At 30.9% G+C, this 19,783-nt stretch overlaps 4 protein-coding genes and 1 long non-coding RNA gene across 6 annotated transcripts; 4 read left to right on the top strand and 1 right to left on the bottom strand.

Annotated features, from left to right (window-relative positions):
* Positions 1 to 3,895: 3,895 nt before the first annotated feature.
* Positions 3,896 to 4,631, top strand: LOC123909518. Of its 2 annotated transcripts, XR_006809941.1 has the most exons (3): positions 3,912 to 4,045; positions 4,141 to 4,247; positions 4,363 to 4,631. It is a non-coding gene; the product is annotated as an uncharacterized LOC123909518 (long non-coding RNA). The 2 variants fall into 2 exon arrangements; XR_006809940.1 differs by having other exon boundaries at positions 3,896 to 4,247.
* Positions 4,632 to 5,670: 1,039 nt separating this feature from the next.
* Positions 5,671 to 6,531, top strand: LOC123904929 (BURP domain protein USPL1-like). Its single transcript, XM_045954527.1, has one exon. The coding sequence runs from the start codon at positions 5,671 to 5,673 to the stop codon at positions 6,529 to 6,531; it is 861 nt and encodes a 286-aa protein (XP_045810483.1).
* A 3,751-nt stretch (positions 6,532 to 10,282) lies between these two features.
* LOC123908486 (putative clathrin assembly protein At4g40080) lies at positions 10,283 to 12,209 on the top strand. Its single transcript, XM_045959137.1, has one exon. It carries the CDS (start codon positions 10,449 to 10,451, stop codon positions 11,448 to 11,450), a length of 1,002 nt encoding a protein of 333 aa, XP_045815093.1. The 5' UTR covers positions 10,283 to 10,448; the 3' UTR covers positions 11,451 to 12,209.
* Positions 12,210 to 13,109: 900 nt separating this feature from the next.
* Positions 13,110 to 13,950, top strand: LOC123911039 (RNA-binding protein FUS-like). The gene has a single exon (XM_045962356.1). It carries the CDS (start codon positions 13,179 to 13,181, stop codon positions 13,788 to 13,790), a length of 612 nt encoding a protein of 203 aa, XP_045818312.1. The 5' UTR covers positions 13,110 to 13,178; the 3' UTR covers positions 13,791 to 13,950.
* Positions 13,951 to 18,297: 4,347 nt separating this feature from the next.
* Positions 18,298 to 19,003, bottom strand: LOC123909442 (probable E3 ubiquitin-protein ligase XERICO). The gene has a single exon (XM_045960282.1). It carries the CDS (start codon positions 18,880 to 18,882, stop codon positions 18,463 to 18,465), a length of 420 nt encoding a protein of 139 aa, XP_045816238.1. The 5' UTR covers positions 18,883 to 19,003; the 3' UTR covers positions 18,298 to 18,462.
* Between the last annotated feature and the right edge of the window lie 780 nt (positions 19,004 to 19,783).

Here is a 19,783-nt window from a genome sequence, read left to right as displayed (position 1 = left end):
TTGCAAATTTTACACGTTTATTTTTTGTGAGTACAAATATTTTTGTCACCCTATTGGGTTTAAGACATATCGGTGACATACTATAATTGATTAAATAACATTTAAAAGTATTAAAATGAATAATTCTTGGATACAAAAAAATAATATAGAAATAACACAATTGAATCAAGTGAATATTTTTCAGTGACTAGTATTTATCCTGTGTTTTTATATATCTATGGGTGATAAATATTTGTCACATTTTATCTTATTTATCAATGACAAATATTTGTCCCATATTTTTATTTTTAATATATATATCAATGAACAACTATATAAATTCAAATCAAGGTCTTTGAGTCCACATTAATCAGGCACCACAACGATATATATTTTATTAAAATAAATCTTATTAAAATGTTAAATATTCTTTGAAGAGAGTGAAAATACAAAGTTGATGATCAAAATTAGATAATAAATTAATAGAGAGATGTAAAATATATTTATGTAAAAAGCGAAAATGAAATATTGTATTAGGTTAAATTAGAAGAGAGATAATTTAAATTTTAAATTGAAAGAGAATAAATAAAAAAATTGAAAAAGAAAATAATGTAATGAAAAAATTGAAAAGTAAGAGAGTGAGAGGGGAATCTGCAAAGGGCAATCTATTAGCAAATAAGTTCCTAGCAAATCATTTATGGTCCGTTTGAATTTGAGTTATTTTAAGTTTATCAAAATAATTTATGTAAATAAATAATATTTTATGTTAATTTATAAGTTTTTACTAACGAAAATTACATCTTTATAAGATTTTTTTCCCATGTTTTATCTTTAAAAACTTATAATAATATATAAAAAAAAATTATTTGTTTACATAAGTTATTTTGCAGGATCTCAAAATTAAATCAATACAACCAGACCCTTAGTAATCTTCTCAAATAAAATAAAATAAATAATGTCATATCCCACCAACCACAAGGCTTTCTTGTACGAGTAGTTAACCTAGAATAATTCACCCACAAGTTACCACCATATATATGCAACATTAGACAAAATCTATTGTAACAAGATATAGTAAATCATCTTATAATGTTATTAGCAAATAGCCAAAACCATCCATATGTTAGTAATCCATCTAGTCATATCCCACTAACCAGAAGGCTCTCTTATATGAGTAATAATCCCCCCGGCCACAAGTTACCACCATATATGCATATTAGACAAAATTTATTGTAACAATGGGATAGTAAATAGCCAGAAACATTCATGTTAATACTAGAAGGAGAGTGAGTATCAGAGGATTATGTCTTGGAAAGAGAGTGCTTGCAACACTCCATATCATATCAATTTAACTCATGTACGCCACCCTCACACCCAAAACTTGCGTCCGTATATGATCTCCAATTGTCAAATGCGTAACTCTATCACCTCACTGAAGAAGTATCTTATGATTAAGTGGAAATAGGGAGGATCGCAGTTCGATTCCTCGCAACTGCGATCAGAGGCGTCTCGCACACATGTGCGGGGTGCGCGACGGTACCGGGCCTCAAAATTTTGAGGGCCCCAACTCAAAATTTTGAGTTCCTATAATATTACTTATATATTTTTATACCTATAAAATATCAGATGTATATTAATAGATTAATTTTTAGGCCATAAAATGATAGTTATATATTGTTAATGTTCATAAAATATCATATGAGTATCAATAGATTAGTTATTTATACTCGTAAATATAGTTCTAGTATATTTTAATCTTTGCATAAAATTTAATCTTAGATTAGGATTTTCCTTTTTGACGTTATATACAAAGATAATTATTTTGTATTTCTTGTTCCATTTAATTTAATGCAATTGATTTAATATTGATAATTTATTTGTTTACAAGAATGATTTTTTTTTATATTATATGCAATTTAAATCGACAATTTTTTTAAAAAAAATTATATTTTTATTAAGGGACCACTTTTATATTTTGCACAGAGCCTCCTAAAACTCGGAGACGCCACTGACTGCGATTGAAAGAGGGCTGAAACCACTTGATCCCAAAACTGACCTCTGAACCATTAGGCAGTCAAGAGGACCAGATATTAGTGGTGGAAAAAAAAAACTACATGCATCATTAAATTAAAATAAAAATAAATTTTAAATATTTGATGAATCACATACAATTAATATCCCCTCATTTTCATGTATTAAACATAACTCTTGAAGTCATACATATCGATCAACAAAAACACCCTTAACCAACTACATGTATATCAATCACCAAAAACACTACCGCTTAACTACAAACATAAATTTTAAATTCATTATGAATTAATCTTAGAGTCATGTGATATTAAATATTATATATATTAATTAAAATTGCAAAGTATAAAATAACATTTTTTATAAATAATTGTATAAAATTTTGTAACATTTTTGCCAAATTATAATTCTTACAGTTGTTGCTTTAAAAATAACCATAAGTTTTTTTTTTTTATATTTTATTTTTCTTCATCAATTCTTTTATATTTTCATCTCTAATACAAAAATAAAATTGATACATCCCTAACTATATATATATATATATATATATATATATATATATATATATATATATATATATATATATATATATATATATATATATATATATATATTGGCTTCCCACTAAATATATATTTCATATATAATTTTTTTTCTTCAGGTTCATTGCATAAATGATTGTATCTGACATTGCCACTTCCACCATTGCAGTGGAGATGGTGCCACTGACAGTGTTTCCATTGGCTCACCTATTTTTGTTTTTTGTTTTTTGTTTTTTCGTTTTGTACTTATTGGGGAAGGGTTTGAAGGCGGTGCAAATACAATATAATATGTATACAGCGATACGAGATAAATTTAAAATTTAAGATATGATACAGCCAAAACACTTAAAAAAATTTAATATATAAATGCAAAATATATAAACTTAACCAAAATTGATAATAAAATAAACATTCACATTTTTAAAATTTATCGTGAATGTGTTTGCTTATAAAATAAAAATAAAAATGGGGAATGTGTTTGATCTTTTTTGTATTAAAGAATAAAATTTAATCGTTAAATACGTATTCGATACTTCTCTAATACGTATCGGAAGTAATGAACATGTATTCCACAAACCCTAAAATTCCATAATGAAATTCTGATACTTTAAAATTGCTCAAGTATTATGTTAGATACATATCCGACACCAATAAATGTATGTTACTTCCTGATACATATCGGAGAAGTATCATGTAATTATTTTTATTTTTTAATAAAAAAATATCAGAAAATGTTCAATTGTCAAATCCTACCTTAACCTTTGACTGATTCTATTACTCCCACGATCTTCGTACACCTCAATTGCATTGAGAAAAATTCCACTAACTCGCATTCAATTGTATTCTTACTTGTCTATCCTTCTATTGGCTAAGGGAAGTTCATCTACCTCTAAATTGTCTTGCTGATTTCAATTAACAATTAGTTTATTCTTAAGTGTAAACAGTTGATAGATTAAGAAGTCATACATATGTATGTGAAGTAAAAGTTGGTTAAAATTTAGTTGAGTGTACCACATGTGAATCTACTTATGTGTTTGTTCTCATTGGTTGTTGAATAAATACTTCAAATTATATCAAAGGACACTACAACATTTTAGCTCTACGGCAACCCCTGATTTTTTTTAAGCAAAAAAACCGTTTTCGTAGAGTACTATAAGCAACGGGTTTTGTATACTGTAGCGATAGGGTATCAAACTTTAAAAACATTATGCAACAACAAAAAAGCGTTCTCTTATTATTCAATTAGAACGGTTTTTTATTGTATCTTTTTGGCAACGACAAAAAACCGTTCGGGTATACTAATATCTAATTATTTAAAAACCTAACTATTTTAATTGAGAATAGGTTATTATTAATTAGCATTAGTCTCTCTACTATCTTGAACAACTATATGTTTGATGCATTAACAGATGCTGTTTATAGTCCATACTCCAACTCTGTCTTTCTTTGATCAAGACATTTGTTGTTGCTTAAGAGAGAGTGTCTTCAAGAAGGTATGTTCCATTTTTCAGTATTCACATACATGCATAGATGCAAGTAGGCTAGACTAGCGCATTTATTTGGTTTAGATCCTGTCTTCATTTTGCAGGCACCTGTGGTGTATTTTTTTAATATCTGATTTTCATGTACAAGACTGTTAACAAAATTCTGGTGCAAATAGGATGTTTCTGCTGATGCTGGTTGTTGTTAGGGGTGGTACAGTTACTCTATGTTATAATTATATTCTCTGAATTTTAATTAGATAGTTGATCTGCTCATTGTTTCTTTTCAATTTGCTCTGAATTTTAATTATATAACTTTTATTTTGCAGATGATGAATAACGATATCGATGAAGAAATGCAAGATTTTGAAGATGAAGAGGTGTAGATGTTTAAGTTTTTTTAATAGGATATACATTTTGAAGATGTTAGTTTGATGGTGAATGATTCACATTAGGATATACATTTAATATGTTAGTTTGATTGTGAATGATTGACAATATTTAGGACAACTTTATGTTGATTGATGTTATTTTGATACTGTATATATGAAAGATAATCATTTTAGTTTAATAATTTGTTATGTCTTTTATTATTTCATCATATTGAAATTATCATTCTTTAAAACCAATATAATAATTATTATTTTTAAGAATGTTAAAATTAAATTGAAAATAAAATGATAGTTTTTTCACATTGCGAAATCGTTCTTTTAGCCAAGAAATGTTGTTTTAGATCATATAGTAAAAGGTCTATCAGAACGATTTTTTGTAGAGCAATGGTGAGAAAGCGTTGCAGTATAAGAAAAAAGAACGGTTATTTATTTTTGCAACGTGAGAAAGCGTTGTTGTATCTAGTATCTGTTCGATATTTAATAAAGTCGAGGGTCTACCAGATCGGTTTTACATTGGACAACGGTTAAAAACTGTTGTGGTAGAAAAAAGCAAACCGTTCTCTATATTAGACCAATGGCAACGGTTTAAATTGAGAACATAGAGAAACCGTTGTGGTTGGGAACTTTAAGAACCGTTCTATTAGGGACTCTAAGAAAACGGTTGTCTTGATGGGGTTGCCGTTGAAAGTAAAAACCGTTTTGAAAGGCTAAGAGAACCCCTCGGTGTAGAACGCCAGGAAAACCGTTCTCGTAGCCTATGAAAACGGTTTTTTAACATTACAAAACACTTTTTTGGCGTTCTTGTAGAATGAAAATGTTGTAGTGGGATAATGTAGGCCTCATTTTAAATTAAATACTCTTACATGTCCCTTTTATAAATAAAAAACAAAAGTGAAATTTTTTTTGGTCATTTTTAAAAGAAACTTTGATCAATTTTGAAATGCCTTAGATGTTTAATTTCACATGTGCCCTTATTTATTACGAGGGATGATATTAAAAATAAGTATATCAGTGGAATTAAGAGTATTTAAATAGAAGTATTCATGGAATAAATTAACATTTATAAAACTATTAAATGAAAATAACTATTTACAACGTGTTTCCTTAGTTTTTGTGATTTATGTTTTTTTATTTCTTATAAAAAGAATAGGAGGTGTTTAGAATTTGTTTATAAGAACTAGTTGTGAACTTCTTCAAAAAAAAAAAAGAACTAGTTGTGAAAATTTCAACATTGAAAGTAGAAATATGGGAATAAATTATGGATCTTGGATCCTCCTCTTTCATACACTAGTAATCTTACTTTTGCATTGTTCTCATGGAGACCAAGCTAAGGTATTGGCTGAAAGAGAAAACAAATCATTGGAAATTCAACACAACAATCATCATCATAATCATATGGGTCATAATATTGATCCTTCATTAATGGTTTTCTTCACTTTGAAAGATTTGAAAGTAGGGAAAAGAATGCAAATATATTTTCCTAAGAGAGAACTATCACTATCAACATTATGGCCCAAAGAAAAAGCTGAATCACTTCCTTTCTCATCAAACAAACTTTCATATCTTCTCAAATTCTTCTCTTTTTCTCAAGGTTCACCTCAAGCCATAGCCATGAAAAACACCTTAAAAGAATGTGAGACTAAACCCATCAAAGGAGAAGTCAAGTTTTGTGCTACATCATTAGAATCTATGCTTGAATTTACAAAAAATGTTTTTGGTTCAAAATATGAAATCCAAAGTTATGCAACTTTGCACAAAACCAAGTCAAATGTTACTTTCCAAAATTACACTATAGTAGAAACTCCAATGGAAATTCTAGCTCCCAAAGTAGTGGCTTGTCACACTTTATCTTACCCTTATGTTGTTTTTTATTGTCATAGCCAAGAAAGTGAGAACAGGGTATATAGAATTTCATTAGTTGGTGAAAATGGAGATAAAGTGGAAGCTATGGCAGTTTGTCACATGGATACATCACAATGGGCACATAATCATGTTTCATTTCAACTTCTTGGGATTACACCAGGAAGCTCTTCTGTGTGCCACTTTTTCCCGGCTGATAATTTCGTCTTCATCCCGAAATTCAAATCAAAACCTTCGTACACTTGAGGTGTTAACTCAGTGGTAAGAAGTTTAGTCTCGTAATCTCAATATTAATAAAAAAATCACAAGCTTTTTCTAGCATGTGATTTGTAATAGTATAATACTAATTAATGTGCTTGTAATTTGTGTTTATGTGTCTCCATGCTGCTAAGAAAAAAATAACTGTGTTGTATTGTGCTCAGAGCTAAATAATATAAAATAAAACGTGTAAAATAGATGATGTGTTCACTCTAAGTTGGGATGGTAAAAATATTTATGTCGACGGATGGTTGCTGATAAAATTTAATTTGAGTTGTATTTTAGTATTTTTTTTTATTACTTTTTTTAAAAAAAATTCAAAACTATTTTTTTTAATATTATGACTTTCCCAAAGAAAAAAGAAACAGATAAAATAACTTGTTTAATACACAACTTAAAAATAAAAATAAATATATATAAATATATAAATGTAATTTTAAAATTTGTTTAAGGATTTCTAATAGGTAAAAAGTAATTTCAATTTAAAAAGGATGGGTTCAGGGATGAATTTAGAATAGGTAGTAATATTTGCATCATTCGCTTCATCTCATAATTTGAAATCGGAGAAAATCGAAATCTAATCCATTCAAATTTTCCTCATTAAAATCAAAACAATTCGGACACAAATATACACGTATATATTTTTTTTTTGTTACAATGAAGTCGGAGAAAATCGAACCTACGATCTCCTGCATACTACCCAAATCTCTCACATATACACGTATATGAATTTTATTGACATACCTACACATTAATGTTTTTGACTATTTTGTCTAGAAAAACTTTTTTTCTACCCCAACATTTATCTCTTTATCCCAACATAATTTAAAATATTCCCATTGTACCCTTGTCTTACTTTAGTATTTTTTTACTACACACCTTCAAATACTGTTCTGGTAAGGATTTTTTTTTTGTATATTAATTTTACCGGAACACTTTTTTAAAAGTGTTCTGGTGTGTATTAATTTTACCGGAACAGTTTTCGGAATCATTCTTGTATTACCAGAATACTTTTTCACCATGTTTCATGTTCCTCCTTTGACATCCTCAAGCTTTCAAAACAACATCAACATCATCACCCTTCATCACCATATAATCATCATCACATAACCACCAATAATTCCACCATTGAAGGGTTGGAACCGAGAAAAGAAACAACAACTTCTTCATCTCTCTTATTATCATCATCATCATCATCATCTCCATTCCATCTCCCTTCTTCTTCATACACAAAAACCTTAATACACAAAAACTTCAAACAAGTTTTTATCTAAAACACAACATCAACAAAAAAAAAATCAGATCTAAACAATCACTCAAAATCCAAATTAACAACATGAATAAAACTCTTCTTCCTTCTTAGTCAGACTGAAATTTCTTCATCTAGATCCGAAAATCTTATCCTTCCTACTTTGAATTAACCATATAGCAAATCAGATGATGGATTTTTTTTCACTCAAAATCAAACCGATAAAAATAATATATTCGGTGACAAGAAACAGGGTTCGAACAGAACCATACGAAGGAGACGGGCTGGTGACAAGAAACGGCAGCAAAAAATGGTGTTGAGAGTGAGTTAATGGTGATGAGAACCGGAACACTTTTTAAAGTGATCCGGTAAAAACAAAAACGATTCCAAAAATTTGTTGCACGCCATAACATTTTTGAAAAAGTGTTTCGGTAAAATTAACATACCGGAAAAAAAAAAGCTTATCAGAACAGTATTTGAAGAGGTGTAATAAAAAAAAGGCTTAAATATGTGATAAGTCCTTGCAGTTACATCAATTTTTGGTATTAGTCCCTATACTTTTTTTTGTTGGTTTTTAGTCCTTGTAGTTTGAAAATAGTTTGTTTTTGATTCGTCAGTTACTTAAACGTTACAAAAAAGTTAGAAACTAACGGAAATGCCACGTGGCCCAATCAATATAAGCCACGTGGCACATTAAAAAAAACTAACTTTGTTTTTGGTTAAAAAACAAAGAAAGACTCACTTTTTACGATTATTGCTTTTACTATTATTATTATTATCCAAAAATAGAAGAATCACTAAAGCAAGAACATGAACCCAGAAACGCAGATTCATAAAAGCAAGAACAAGAAAAAGAACCAGAACAAGGGGGAAAATCATCAATAACAAAAACGAGTTTCATAAATCACAGATCAAAGGAAGAACAAGAATCACAAATCGCGTTTGCAAAAGGGGCAAAATGGCTAAGGTTTACAAATATCAGTCATAATTAATCACGTTTGGTCCTCACATAATATTATGTATGAAAAATACGAAGTTCCGTTCAACAATGGCAGAATTATGCATGTGGTGGTGGTGATCGTGGTTGTAGTGGTGGTTGATGAAGTTGGATGGTGTTGTGGAAGAAAAAGATGAAGTTGGTTGTTGATGAAAATGACAAACACAAATTAATGTTTAAGGAATATGAACAATAACACAAATAGATAGTTTTGCATTTGTCATGGCTTCTCACAAAGATGAAGAAGAAGGCCCATAACCTAATATGCCCACTTTTTATGCGATTTTTGTTTTCTTTTCAATTGTTATTTTTTGTTTAATTTAAAATAAAAAACCATAAAAAGGGAGTCTTTTTCTGTGCCACGTGTCACTCTTTTTAGTTTCTAGTTTTTTTTTTTTAACGTTTAAGTAACAGAGGGAACAAAAACAAACTATTTTCAAATTGTAAGGACCAAAAACCAACAAAAAAAAGTATAATGACTAATACCAAAACTTCATGTAACTGCAGGGACTTATGACATATTTAAGCCTAAAAAAAATTAGAGTAAGACAAGGGTATAATGGGAATATTTTAAATTATGTTGGGGTAAAGGGATAAATGTTGAGGTAGAAAAAAAAGTTTTTCTTTTGTCTACCATAGCAAGCCTTATAGTTGATCCATTTTACTATTAGTCTCCTACTCCTAGTGTCAAGTTGGCCTTTATTCTTTGACTTATACTCTCCTAATAAGTGTCAAGTTGGCCTTATAACTTATTAATGCCTTTGACATATTGATATTTCTTTCTATCCAACCACTATAATTAGGTGTTTTGTTTGATTCCTAAGATGGCGCAATAAGACACATCCTCACAAATTTAAGTTATTTACACATGTCATGAGATTAATCTTAAAACGCCATTGCACATGTCCTAAATTGACACAAACTCTCGAAATCAAACTCATATAGTATTCTTTCAGAGAGAGTTATATTAGAGTTATGTTATAGGGTCATATGTTAAATTGTACGACACTAGTTAAACATACAAAAAAAAGAAAAAGATAAAATTAATATTAAGAAGATAATAATTTTTTTTGAAGTAAGAAGATAATAATTTACATCTTTGAGTTATTGAATATACAAGTTTTAAGAAGAAATTTTCATAATAATATGTTTAACTAATACCTTACGGGCATTGTTTATAGCATTTTCCTCTCGATAGTGTAATAAATACTACATATTTAAAAAATATATTTCAAACTTACTGTATATCAAATTGCCCATAAAAAACCAGTCAATTTCCACTTGCTTGCGTTGGATAATCGTCAGTGATTATGTTGTCCATTAATTAAACATTAGCATTAGTCAACCACTATAGGTAACCCATCACAACATGCATCAACTTGTTCAAATTTTTTGAATGGTTGACCCAGCCAAGTCTTACTAACTTCTGATTAATTACTAATTAGCACACATAAACAATGAACCAAGCCACATTAATAACAAGTCAAAACAGATTAAAAGAATCTTCTATTCATATTCAAACAATGCAATACTTTATCATCTATTAGTAACTCACAATGTACTAACTCATACATTGGTCTCACTCTAAAATCTTTGAAGCTAAATCACAGTTTTCTTGTATTATAAGTAATTCATATTGAAGCAAGAAAGAGTGAATCAATGAAGAAACTTAAAGAGATAATAGGAAAATTGAAGGACAAGGCATCACAAAGCAAAGCAGCAATTTTTTCCAAACACAAAACTCTTTCCCTCCTTCGCGCCACGACCCATGATTCTTTCACCCCTCCAAAACATAAACACCTCACCACCCTTCTTTCCTCTGGAGACGGTTCACGTGCTACTGCATCAACTGCGGTAGAGCTTCTGATGGACCGTCTCCAAACAACTCATAACTCAGCAGTAGCTCTCAAATGCTTGATCGCCGTTCACCATATCATCAAACACGGCACTTTTATTCTCCGTGATCAGCTCTCGGTGTACCCTTACACCGGGGGAAGAAACTACCTTAATCTCTCTAACTTCCGAGACAAAACAAATCATGTTTCTTGGGAACTCTCTTCTTGGGTTAGGTGGTACGCGCAATACATCGAACACCTTATGTGCACTTCTAGAATCTTAGGTTTCTTCATCGGAGAAACCACGCCGCTTTGTAAGCCACAAGAAGAAAGAGTTTTGGCTGTTACTAATAGTGATCTGTTGAGAGAAATGGATTCTTTGGTGGCTTTGATGGAAGGAACTGTGAAAAGACCCAATACTCCAACAAGTGAAAATAACAAGGTGGTTGTTGAGATAATGGATTTGGTTGAAGATGATGGGGTTGTTGCTCTGAGTGAAATTTTGGTTAGAGTTCAGGAATTTGGGGAGAGGGAGAAATTGGATTGTCTTGGTTTTGGAGAAATTGTGGAATTGGTTTGTGTTTTGAAGAGATTAGAAATGTGCAGAGAGAGAATGATGATGGTGATGGAGGGGATTGAGGAGAAGAGATTTTGGGATTCAGTGAGAGAATTGAAGGAAAAAGTTGGGAGGATGAAGGTGTATAGGGAAGAAGGGAAGGTTTACACGAATGCAACAAAAGATAGAAGAACTGAGTCGGATAGGTTTGATGATAGAGTTCTTAGTTCTGTTGGTTCTATTACGTTTCCTTCTTCAAGGTTCTTTTAGTCATTAATGTGATAATAGGATGAAACATTTTGTGTTTTTTTTTTTTTGTTCTAATTATCTTATGTTGAAATTTTAGTGTATAGTATTATGTGATGGTACAAATTGAAGTAGGAATTTACAATGTGTGTGATGAATGGTTTTGGTTGAATGTATTTTTAAAGGCCAAAAAAGATTATATTAAACAATGACATTATATGATTATACATAATAGAATTCACTAATACTATGGGATCAAACTCTCATATTCTCATGTGTTAGATTACAAAGAAAATAAGAACAAGTGACCGGGAAATTAAATAGTATAAGCTTATCCTGATATGAAACAATTGTTAAGACCAATGTCAGGTTGGAATGCAAGTCTAATTTATAAAAGCATTCATCTCTATAGACACTGATTTATAGAGGAAGGACCTCCCAATGTAGATGGTCATACTGATGGGGGGACCTATAGACGACGGTTGAAATTGATTGGGTGTGGTGGAAGACGGCGTTACTCCTCCTATTGGGGTAGTGTAGATTCAATGATTCAAATGATCATAGTGAGAGTTTTAGTAGAGCTTAAAGGTTTAACCATGGGTAGGAATATACCTTTTCCGGGGTTGACAACGCTCGAGTTCGGTAACAATTATTTTTTTGCCGGAATCTCGGCTTGATTATACTAGGGATTAGTCTGGTGTATCGCACGCATAACTTGGTAAAACTTACTTAGTTGGATCATGGATCCATTGCAAAACAGTCAATATAAAAAAGAAGGAATTATTCATATATTCTAGCTTTTCTGGTAAAACAAAAATAATAGTTTTTAATGAAAATGTCTTTAATTATATATCGCACATATTTGGGCACTAGTAATAATATAATGGCAGAACCAAATTCTGTATATGGAGTGGAGAGAATACGGTTCCATATGAATAAGGAATGAGATTCGTATTTTTTGGGTTCTAAAACACAAATTAAGAACAAGATTTGTCTTGTTCACAGTTGGTTCTTGCACCCAACCCATGGAAAAGGATCGTGTACCTTACTAAAAGCACATAAATCATAGATTTGTCTTAATCTATCATCATGATTTTACAATTTCATTATTCAAAGAGCTAAATACCACATATATTACTACAGCATATTTTCCAAATAAATAAGCCGCTAAATTTCCTTTTCCTGTCACATGTTCTAAAATAGTCTCTTCATTTTTTTAAAGAAATTCTTCGATTCGGCCGAACTCTAGATTATCGGAACACCTTTCTCTGAAAACTAAAAGGTTAATTTCAAAAATAAATAAATATTTCATGTATCATTGTTATGTATATATTAATATAATTTACGACCAAACAAGCCAACCTAGATCGATTGAACCGGTTGGTGAGGAGTTGGTATATAATTTGTATTTACCTTTATATGCACGTTGTAAATTTTAAAGTATGGCTTGATCCTGATGAGTCTTGAGACTCAACTCACCTAAACTTGTATTCTTAAATAAAAAATCACCCCGCACTGTGCATTCCTTCAGTCAAAATTCCAATGTAATTGGGACAAAATAAATTAGATTCGGACACAAAGATGCATAGCTATCCATTCAAATGCATAAGATATGATATGATAATGCTATTATAATGATATAATGTTTTTACTAATTGCCTATATAAGACACATCCAACAACACAACTAATTCAACATTCAAATTAAATAGCATCAAAACTTGTGTGAATTAGTTTTCCTTCCAAAACAATCATGCAAAGGAAGATCCTTGGATATCCACAACAACAATGCTATGGTACTGATGATGGCATGTGGATGGAAACTAAGGCTCAACAGCTACAAAGCCATGGATATCCACAACAATTCCAAGGCATGCACATGAAACCAGGTGGTTTTGGCAAGGAATATGATCACTCCATGTCAAACCATCATGGCGGCCATGGCTTAGGAGGAAACCATAACATGTATCATCAAGATACCATGTCTAATGGCTATGGTAATAATCATGGTCATGGCTATGGTAACAATCATGGTCATGGTGGTGGCCAAAAATTCCCTTTTGGTGCCAATTCTCATTCACCTAATCATTTTCCAAATGGTGGCGGTGTAAGGCCATTTAGTCACGGTGGTGGTCACGGTGGCCAGGAATATGTGTCGGAACATGATGACTATGAATATGAAACTTACAAAGAGGAGCATGTTAGTTCTGGCGGCGCGAAGATGGATGAAATGAGATATGAGAGGCATGGAACTTATGGAGGAGATGTTCAGTATGCTAATCCATATGGATACAATAATAATAACAGGATTAAGCCTCATGGTCATGGAAGCCACAAAGTCAATTGGACACTAAAAGGGGTCTAATTAATATGTTTGGTTACTTTTAATCAAGTACTAATAAATTGTGTGCTTTATTTGGTGTTTTCTTATTGTAATAAGATCATTATAATCATTATATATGATCAATATTACCTGTTATGAGTTATGAAGCTATGATATATAATGGAGTTTTATATTTATGATATGATTAATTATTGTATACTTCTGAATTATGATGGTGCATCAAGTATTCTATTAGTGGATTATACATAACAGTGCCAAAAAATTACAAGAAAAACAGTACCAAAATTTTCTCTAATTTTCTTTTTCATAACCTAGATTTTACATGAATATGACTCGAATCAAAATAAACCACAAATTACCCACATAGAGATACCATATACTATCAGGTGTACGGTGTCTATACGATATTCCAAAAAAAATTGTTCAAATAGCAACTCTCATATACTATTTATAGATCATGAAGTGTTCTAAGCTAAGGGCTTATAAAAAAAAAGTTCTAAGCTAAGGCATTTATAACTGAATTCGTTAGATCAAATTGTGGCAAGTAACTGCTCAAACAGAATAACATATATAGTAATTCCCAAATGCTGCATCATCTGTAGCAGTCTGATTGCTTCCATAGAACAATATCGTGTCCGATTGCAACGTAGACCTAATTAGTGGTCAAATATATTGGATCTTGGGGAACCGTAATCACAAGTGCGGCCGTCCCATAACCAGGGGCGGAGTGAGAGGGGAACAGGCAAGGACATGAAGTTTTATAAGTTAATCGGAGTGTTATATAGTCAATTATGTTATAGTCCCGCGATGATTGGTTAATTACTAAGTAATATTTGCGTAAAACATGTCAAATAACCGATTATCCCAAAAGCTTAAGCTATTAGGATAGAGTCATATGAATGGTTTTATATTATTTCTAACATTCCTCCTCACGCAATAGTCCACTTGGGTTTGAAGCGTGGATAATGCATAGGCCTACCAACCATATGCTTAAATTCCACTTTTTAATTAGAAAGTGAGAGGAGCGGAGATCGAACTCTAGACCACTTAGTCATAGAGGCTGTGATACCATGTCAAATAATCGATTATCCCAAAAGTTTAAACTATTAGGATAGAGCCACATGAATGATTTTATATTATTTCTAACAAAACATATTTGCTAGAAAAGGAATTATGCACGAGTGTGATGTGTGGCAAAAAGCGTTGATATGTGTTGTCTCCTAATAAGGAGAATGAGAGATGAAATTTTGAGAGAATGGGGGGTAGAACGAAAATTTTGAGCATTTTTTAAATTGGACATAGCAAAAGGCCTACAAAAATAGCACTAGTGTGCCAAACGCCAAAACTGTTACTATATGTTTCGGATTTTTACGAGACTTTGACACAACATCTCTACCTAAAATCTTAAAGCATTGAGAATATGAATCACCTCTTTTATATATCGAACATTTCATGTGTTCCTCCTATAGTCCTAGTCACACTTGAATTCCAACAAAATGACTCCAACTAATTTCCTTTCCATTTCCATGATTCTTCTCTCCAATGAAGTTTGTATGAATAATTTATCAAACAATTTGATTCCAAAGCGCATAAAAGACAAATGTGACCCGCGCACAAATTAACACAAGTTTTGTATTCTCTGCAAAAGCATAATACATCATTTCCTTAGACCATCACCAAAAATGCTAAAAGAATAAAATTGAATGGTTGTAATGTTTCATTCATTTTCTGCCCATCCTTTGGAATTTTCCTGTTTCAGTCTTCAGATATATACCATATTATGCCTCAAAATCAAATATCCTCTTATTCTCCTCATTTATTTGTCTTCTCTTCTCTTTTTTCTTGATTTGCTTAAACTATGAAGCATTACACTCATCATCGGATTAGGCGTGTTCCAGTGTCAGACACGCGACGATACCGATACTTATAATTACATTGAATTATGTCATTTTTAAAAATTATTATCGGAACCAACGTGTCAATGTCTGTGTCGTGTCCGATTTCGGTGTCTGTGTCCATCCTTCATAACTTAAACTTTATGGTAAAAAGGAGAGGTATTAGATCCAATCACTTTATCATTACAGAATATATATAACTGCAGGACATATACTCAATCAATCCACCAAAGAAAAAAGCATAACATAATAATCAATCAAGTGAGAATAGTAAAAATGAATAAATATATAAGATGAAGCACTTGCAAACATAACATAACATAACAGGACACATTCAATTCAATATAGAAAATGGAAAACCAAAACATCAGATATCGCGGATGGTGTCCCTCAAACTCGTACGACTATCAAGTACACGAAGTAACAGAGCCGATGCTTCGCAAGCGCCATGATCGTCCTAAAAATCATAAGAAGGGTCATGTTGCATTCAAAACCGTGCTAGAGGAACCGATAACACCGGTTGAAGAAGAACCATCTGTGGCAGAATCTGAGAGCACTAGTACTGAACGTGTAAATTCAATTGAGAGTGTGGATCAAAAAGCTGATGTTTTTATTAAGATGGAGCATAGGAGGATTCAATTTGCCAGACTCAAGTCTTTGGGTCTTGCCTGACTGAGATATCATATATCCTTCATGCAGAGGTTTATTATTTATACACATGAATATATATTCAATAATTTTAACCTTATGTATTTCCCTGATCAGAGTATGTATTTTATACAAATAAATAATAATAATAATGCATCAAGACCTCACTCTAGTGGTGTGTTTTGAATGATTTGTTTTATGTTCTATCTAGTAACTAAATTTGTAGTTTTTGTGGAATTTGATTTCTTTCTTTCCTTTGAGTTTATTAGTAAGAGGGTGTGTTATGTGTTTTCATGGATCTGGATCAACTGTTGTAAATAGACAATATATCTCAACTGTATAAAAAAGATCCAACAACTTTGATATTACTCATTGATTCATTTTCAATAGGTCTCATGTTCGGTTCTCTCTAATATCTATTTGGATAGACTAATTTAACTTCTTAAAAAAAAAATAGGACGGTCATAAATAATCACTACATAAGCCTCCACAGGATTTTTGTTAGAACTTCCAGAAAAGCTTACATTGAAGTGAACTATTAGTTTATTACATAATTAAATGCAATCATACAAGTAAAATTAGACCCAACATTTTTATCCAAAATTTTTAAGAGATTAAATATATAAATCTTCTCATTTATATGTGTTTCAAGGTAAAACTTATAACTTACATTAGTACTTAATCCATCAACAACTTTCTTCCCTCAATTAGTTTAGGGGTGTGTTACTTATCCACAAGGTTCTAGATTTAAACGTTTGTAGTAGATGTCTAGATGAGATAACAACAATAATATTTTAACACACTTAAAATTTCAAGACTCATTATTCATATCTCAATTTCTATCCATGTATATACTTAATACCTTAAACTTTATATTAGGAGGCTTAATAAAATTAATACTATTAATTAAATAATTAAATAATAAATCAATTTGAGGCCTAAAATTTGTTTAGCCCAAGGCAGTAGCCTTACTTGCAGGCCGCTTACGTTGGCCCGCGCTTTTAAGCTTAGTGTGACTTCGCCAAATCCAATGAAGATGTAACTTTTGGGGATATTTTTTTTCACGCCCCCTAATATTTTTGGGGGTCATCTGAAATTTCAAAAATATCATTTCACAAAATAACCGGCCAGTGTTAAAAAGGACAAAAATATGAAAAACACAGTACGCTACTTAGTAGCGAACTCAAGAAGCGCAAAATTTAAGAAAAACACAGTTTACTACTTAAATAAAAAACAAAGTTCACACTTTAAATAAGTGTTAATCTGCTAGTTAAGATGAGAATTCAATTTGCTATTTTAAGTAGCAAAATTTATTTTTTCATATTGTCACACTTTCAACACTCGTTGGTTATGTTGTGAAATATCAGAGAACACACGAAAGAGTCAAGAGATGTAAAAAAAAAACACTCAACCCTCGGAGAGGGATATCATACTTGGCTCTTGTTTCCTAATCCTTCTTGTATATAAAGAACTTTTCACTTTTTCATCAAATACACTCAATAGTAAGTATTTTTCTCTTTGTTTAAAAAAAATACATCAATTATTTAATATATTAAATAATTTAAAAAGTAAAAATTTACTTGTATAAGATCAAAGGGTGTACTATTTCAATAAGAGAAAGTGTGTATACGTATTGAATAACATTTTTAACTACAGTAACAGGAAAATTGATGTGTAGTGATCTGAGTATAAATTTGAATTCATACATTTAAAAATGAATCTAACCACTAAATCACTAAATTAGTAAATAAGAAAAGTAAAAGAAAACAGATTTTAATTTTTAAATCTGTTTTTGATATTGTATTTAGAATTTTCGCATTTTAACTTTAAATGTAAGTTTAACTAAAGATTAGTTTGGTGATTGAGATGAATCGTAGTTGTAAAAGGTAAGCGAAATATAAGATTGTATTCGTGTTTGAGATTGAATATTATTAATGGGAATGATTTAATAAGTGAAGTAATAATAGTTCAAAATAAATTATCAATTAACATAAAATTTAAAATAAAATAAAAAATAGTACAGAAAAGAAATTAATTGTCACTTCCTTTTCCCAATTGGACATGGTAATGAAGCAAATGGTAATTAACACTACAACAAATTAATTAATAAAACTTAAACTCTAATTAATTAACCTCAAACTAATTAATTATTATTCCATAGAACGACATAAAGGACAAGAACTATGTTTGTTATCAAACCATTTATCTAAGCAACCTCTATGGAAGAAATGCTTGCAAGGCAACTCACTCACCTCTTGAGTTGCTTCAAAACCAGATAAACACACACAACACTCTACCATCATAGGACTTGTCCTGTTGTAGCACAATGACTTGTAATGTGTTATTGACACCCTCCTTTCCCTTGAATTATTACTATTCTCTTGGGAGTAATACTCTTGTTGTTCTTGTTCATCAAGATTTGGAGAATTATTAGTGATTGATGATGTGCAACGAACTACTTGAAGCATGGATCTGAACATGTTTTTTAATAGTACCATGGATAGAACTGTGTTCATCACAAGTACAGGTACAACTCCTTCTGCTGCATAGGGGAAGTTTGAGAGACCCATAATTCTAAATTAATTGCTTTGCTATTGTTAATTGAGCAGAGGAGTTTGGAACAGAGGAGAAGAGACAATTAAATATATAAAGAGAAAAAATGCAATGTCATATTTAATAGCCAAACATATAGTGTATATATATAACATCAATATTTATGGTGGGTTACCATTCAGCGGTAATTATTGCTGAATTTAGTAAGGAGACCACGATTTCATTCCCACAAATTTTATAAATACTAATATATTTTTATTTTTTTGTTTTCACCCTTTGGTTTCTAGAGAAGGGGACCATAGTAGTTCAGAGTTCGGAGTGAACTTTGGCATCAAGTGGTTTCAGTTCCCTCCCAAACGCAATTATGAGGATCAAACCATGATCCTTCCTACCAAGTTCAGCGACAATCACCACTAAATCAACTAACACTAATATATTCTATTGAAACGTAAATTGAACTCATATCTTTACATATTACCGGTCAATTCATTTCGAGTTGGGCAACTGATAAAAAATAATAAACATGTGCATATAGGGCACATGTTAAGGTATCTTAATATAGAAATTTAACTTTTAATGATATAAAAATTTAATGCTTAAAAAGTTAAAATTTAATGCTTCATCATTTAATACTTTCGATTTTTGCTTCCTTAACATGTGCTTTTGGTGCACATGTTAACATTCTCCAAAAAAAAAATCATTATGGTGACATATATTATAGAGGCTAATGCTACGGTGGACCACCACCGTGGACAAATGATTTAACCGAATATGAATTTTACGAAATTCACTATTGGATTGAAAGTTTATATCGTATAGATCATTCATAAATTTTTTAGAATTTTTTGAAAATCATTTGATATGTTATTGAGACTCATCAAAATTTACGTTATTTAATAAACCGTTAATCTTGATGTG

The sequence above is a fragment of the Trifolium pratense genome, linkage group LG2 (genome assembly GCF_020283565.1).
Source record: "Trifolium pratense cultivar HEN17-A07 linkage group LG2, ARS_RC_1.1, whole genome shotgun sequence".
Lineage (NCBI taxonomy): Eukaryota > Viridiplantae > Streptophyta > Magnoliopsida > Fabales > Fabaceae > Trifolium > Trifolium pratense.
Note: the sequence above shows the minus strand (reverse complement) of the source record. Positions and strands in the feature narration are given on the sequence as shown.

Bases quoted from the DNA above. Each gene is read 5' to 3' on its own strand.
- LOC123911039 (XM_045962356.1), top strand. From the start codon at position 13,179: ATGCAAAGGAAGATCCTTGGATATCCACAACAACAATGCTATGGTACT.
- LOC123908486 (XM_045959137.1), top strand. From the start codon at position 10,449: ATGAAGAAACTTAAAGAGATAATAGGAAAATTGAAGGACAAGGCATCA.
- LOC123909442 (XM_045960282.1), bottom strand. From the start codon at position 18,882: ATGGGTCTCTCAAACTTCCCCTATGCAGCAGAAGGAGTTGTACCTGTA.
- LOC123904929 (XM_045954527.1), top strand. From the start codon at position 5,671: ATGGGAATAAATTATGGATCTTGGATCCTCCTCTTTCATACACTAGTA.